We start from the raw sequence: 5,000 nt of genomic DNA on the forward strand, positions 1-5,000 counted from the left end.
ATTTGTCCAAAACAACAATCTCCTCATGAACCGTAGGTCTGAGTGACTTGAACTGTGGTACATATGTGTGGGATACGTGTCTTTCTATAGGGTGATGAGCAATAAGGAATCAAATAAAAATTGCCCGAACTATTTACATATTGACAACTATTGCACATATTTCTAGTGTCCACACTGGATCATTAACCTACGGACTTGATCTGTGCCTCACACAAAGAGGACACTACAGTATGTTATCATGTGTGATGGCAACCTCATATATCCAAAAAAAATATTTTTAAAGGAATATTATCTTTGATAATATCTGTTAAATTAGGTTTAACGATATCTTTACCGTCCACTAGGTAGCAGTGTTTGACTTAGATTGAGATAGGAGTACAGATTAAATCAGATTAATGTTAGAGCAGCAGGAACAAATTCAAAATAATGTTAAAGTAGCGTTCTGTCAGAAACACGAAGTCATTAGCACTTAAAAACAGGGGGAAAAAAATACAATCAAGTCTCTTTATATGTAAACATTTACCAAAAAATTTCCAAATTAAATTCCAGTCATTTCCATTTGTGACAGGATCGGCTCAGTTTCATTCATGTTTTCCCTGATATCTGATCCACCAGGTTTTATTTTCTGGTCTCGACCCGATTCTGATCCCGGGTATGGGATCGGCGCCGTGTCTGATATAATTAACTAAATATAATTATTAAAAGATGTTTAACATTTCCACAAACTTGATTTATTTTAATATCTTACATGGCATAGCTGAAATTAATTTAACACAAATACAGCTGAACATCCTCCATCCAACATCTAGTAATGACGCTGTGTGTGTGTGTGTGTGTGTGTGTGTGTGTGTGTGAGAGAGAGAGAGAGAGAGACTGCCGTCAGTGTGACATGAAACACACAGCATTGATCCAGGATAAAAACCTGATTAGTTTTATAGTGAAGTGTGTGTTTTACCCTCTGCCATCTTCTGCAGGTCTTTAAAGATGCGCAGGTGATGAGCCAAATCAGTGGCCAGAATAATGTCTCTCATCAGGTCCAGCATCCTCTGGTAGTCCTGACAACCACAACACAACGCCGCACTTATTAAACACTCACTTCACTGACATTATTTAACACTCATCAACTTCAGCGTTAACACGCCGTCACTAACCTCACCAACACTAACCACTACTAATCTATACATACGCACCCCGGGTAAATTATAGGGTTTTTATTCTTTTAAATAATGAAACAATTAAGCAAATAATCAACACGTTTGTTGTTGTTGATGTTCATCCCATCTGTGAGTAAAATAAAAACCTACACTGAGTGACATGAACACGTTCCGAACGTTTAGGAACATGCTGTGAAAACAGTTCAGGGTATTTTCTCCAGTAAACAAATGAAACTTCTTTCTCCTGAGTGCGTCTGAAATAAACCTTTTTAATTCCACCACCAGTACAACACTCGTTTGGGCTTCATTAAGTATGCAAGTTGTTTGTATTAGGCAAAACAATAGAACTAGCAAAAAAAAATCAAGGTACCTATTGTTTAAAAAAAAACATTTATCTTGCAAAAACATTTTATAAAAAGCATCATGTCATAAATTGTTGTATTTATGATTATACGTTTTAAAAACAAGCAAAAAAGAAATAAAAAAAAAAACCTGAGCTACTGGCAGAGTGGGTTGGTTAGAGGGTTGGTTGGGGGGCTGGTTAGAGTGTTGATTGGGGGTTGGTTACAGGGTTGGTTGGGGGGTTGGTTAGAGTGTTGATTGGGGGTTGGTTGGGTGGGTTGGTTGGAGGGGGGGTGGTTGGGGGGTTGGTTGGAGGGGGGGTGGTTGGGGGGTGGTTAGAGTGTTGATTGGGGGTTGGTTAGAGGGTTGGTTGGGGGGGTGGTTGGGGGGTTGGTTAGAGGGTTGGTTGGGGGGTTGGTTGCAGGGTTGATTGGGGGTTGGTTGGGTGGGTTGGTTGGAGGGGGGGTGGTTGGGGGGTGGTTAGAGTGTTGATTGGGGGTTGGTTAGAGGGTTGGTTGGGGGGGTGGTTGGGGGGTTGGTTAGAAGGTTGGTTAGAGGGTTGGTTGGGGGGTTGGTTGCAGGGTTGATTGGGGGTTGGTTGGGTGGGTTGGTTGGAGGGGGGGTGGTTGGGGGGTGGTTAGAGTGTTGATTGGGGGTTGGTTAGAGGGTTGGTTGGGGGGTTGGTCAGGCGGTTGGTTGTCATAAAATGTCATTCGTAAAAGTGGCTCACGTTCATAAACAAAGGTTATGAACCGCTGATCTAGAGCTGTACTGGTTTATGATAAAGTAAAATGGTGAGATTTGGAGTTTGCACTCTAGTGTGTAATAAAATCCTCTGTTTAGAGAACATGGTATACCTTTCTGGAGAACTTCTCAAAGATGTTGCAGCCCTGCGTGTTCAGGATGGCGATGGCCTGAGCAAAGTGATGTCTCTGTTCAAAAACACACACACACACACACACACACACACACACACACACACACACACACACAGAAATTATTCCCAAAGAAGTCCAATAGAGGACGCCAGAGTTCCACGAGTGACGCTGTTCACCCAGCCCACTGTTATCAGTCTAATGCAGGGGTGTCCAATCTTATCCGGAATGGGCCGGTGTGGGTGCAGGTTTTCATTCCAACCAAGCAGGAGCCTACCTTCTAGCACGTTCTACCTGTTCTCAAGTGTTCAAGCAAAAACTCATTCTTTTTCTCAGAAGTCAGTTAACCTGGAAATATTTGTGACTTCATTCTCTGAGAATCTGTATTACACCACACGGATGGTGAATTCTCTATCTGTTTATTATTCTATTTCCAGTTATACAGTTGCGATCGAAACAACTCAACCCCCATCGCAAGTCAGGTTTATTGTCAAAATGTACAGACTTTCAGCTGTTTGCGACGAACAGATCAAACAAAAGCAGTTGAAATAGTTCAAGATAACGAACGCTTCAAGCAGTTTCCCCAAATTCAACTGAAAATGCAACTTACGATGACTTCTCCAGTTTCAAAATTATTCACCCCTTCATGGCGAGCACCTTTAGTACTTAGTAGAGTTCCTTTTGCTGTTATGACCTGCTGCAAACGAGATGCGTAGCCAGACCCCAGCTTCTGGCAGCAAATCTTAACCCATTCCTCATGAGCAACAGCCTCCAGTTCAGTAATATTCTTGAGTTTGCATGCTTGCGTGATGCCCAAGCTTCAGCTTCCTCACAGACGTCATGATGTTTTCTCCTAGGATTTCCTGATACTTCAATGAATCCGTTTCACCTTCCACGCGCTGCAGGTTTCCAGTGCCGGAGGACGCAAAGCAGCCGCAGAGCATCACCGAGCCTCCACCATGCTCGACTGTGTACAGAGTGTTCTTTCTTCATTCTTCTTCCTCCAGACACACCGCTGATCCATCGAGCTGAAAAGTTCCAGTTTTGTTTCATCGCTCCACAGAACAGAATCCCAACACTTCTGTGGTTTATTTATATGATTCTGAGCGACTTTTCTTGTGCTTTTGGGTCGGTAGCGGTGAACGTCTTGGAGTTCTGGCATGGAAACCTTCTGCGTTTAGTACGCGCCTTACTGTGCTCAATAATACCTCAGTGCCTGATACACCAAGTCTCGCTGCAGGTCTTTTACCGTCACTCGAGGGTTTTTCACATCCTGCCTTCTCACAAATCTGCTTGCAGCCGTTGATAGATTCCTTTTCTGACCCGTCCAGGAATTTCCTTAATTTTCTACCCCTAGCCAGTTCAGGTATTTCATATGTTTTCTACCCCTAGCCAGTTTAGTCATCTAGCTTGATGAGTTTAGTATCAGGTGTGCTTGAGAAAACACCTGTGTTGCATATCTGTGCTGTTGTGAAGGATTCTATTCAGAGTGTTGAATAACTTTGAAACTGGAGAAGTCATTGTAAGTTGTATTTTCAGTTGAATTTGGGGAAACCGCTTGAAGCGTTCGTCGTGTTGAACTATTTCAACTGCTTTTGTTTGATCTGTTCGTCGCAAACAGCTGAAAGTCTGTACATTTTGACAATAAACCTGACTTGCGATGGGGGTCGAATCATTTTGATTGCAACTGTACAGTCACTAGCTATACAAAATGGCCCACAGGACCCATCATGACAATTAACGATAATTGCATCTGCTTGAACTGACGCATCATAAACACATACAAGCTGAGGTTGTGCCCCATGACCAGAAGGTTAAGAGTTTAAACCCCAGCACTGTCGCTTTAGCACCCGAGAGTAAAAAAAAAAAACGTTCAGTGGCTCATTTCTGAGATTGTACCGAATCACTCATCACCCTCAAGTCACTGCAGATAAAACCATCTTCCACGTGAACTTAAAGACGCAGAGCATTATAAACACCAGCTTCAATCCAGCGTGCTTTCTAATCTCACGCAAATGGGCACTCAGTCATGCTATTCGGTAAAACTGTCAGTCACGGACGTTTAGACGTGTTGCTTACGCCGCGTTTGTGTTAATTACACAGATAATAATCTGCTTCCACAAAGTAAACATTCCAGATGTTCTGACAGATTTATTCAGGGTAACGGAGCAGTTTGTTGTCATACATCGTATAGAAAAAACACAGTGCAAAATAACAGCAGTATCGCCACACACACACACACACACACACACACACACACACACAGTGTGTATGTACATCTAAAAATAAGGTTAAACATATTATTATTATAACTTTAAGAGGAAGTTTACGATCAGTTAGAACGTCAATCATAAGAAATATATTTACTACTAGGGGAATTATATACAGTACACGCAGGTTGACGTGCACAATTTTTAAATGTTTGTAACGTTCTTGTATAAAAATGAAGACGTTTAGATTAAACCCCACGTGTAATACTGGCCTGGAACAGGCCAGATGTTTCTGCAGTTGCTTTCCTTGACTGGATATTTTCCGCCTTTTCGTTTACTGATGTAAATTCGTAATAATTTGGGCGAGGAGAGGATTTAGCGGGTTTGAACTTCCATCATAAAAGTCATTATTCGTCTGA

General features: G+C 42.1%; 1 protein-coding gene across 6 annotated transcripts in view; it reads right to left on the bottom strand.

Moving 5' to 3' along the window:
* The window catches only part of LOC108277799 (cGMP-dependent 3',5'-cyclic phosphodiesterase), a 298,719-nt gene that overhangs the window by 11,693 nt on the left and 282,026 nt on the right, over nt 1-5,000 (bottom strand). For all 6 annotated transcript variants that reach the window (XR_008395158.1, XM_053679207.1, XM_053679210.1 and 3 more), the window contains 2 exons: nt 2,354-2,428; nt 956-1,055 (listed from right to left, as the gene is read on the bottom strand). Coding sequence is in view for 5 of the 6 variants with exons in the window: in XM_053679207.1 (XP_053535182.1) it covers nt 956-1,055; nt 2,354-2,428 (175 nt within the window). In the remaining variant the exon portion in view is untranslated. The remainder of the gene's footprint in view (nt 1-955; nt 1,056-2,353; nt 2,429-5,000) is intronic.

Source organism: Ictalurus punctatus, unplaced genomic scaffold, assembly GCF_001660625.3.
Source record: "Ictalurus punctatus breed USDA103 unplaced genomic scaffold, Coco_2.0 Super-Scaffold_100071, whole genome shotgun sequence".
Lineage (NCBI taxonomy): Eukaryota > Metazoa > Chordata > Actinopteri > Siluriformes > Ictaluridae > Ictalurus > Ictalurus punctatus.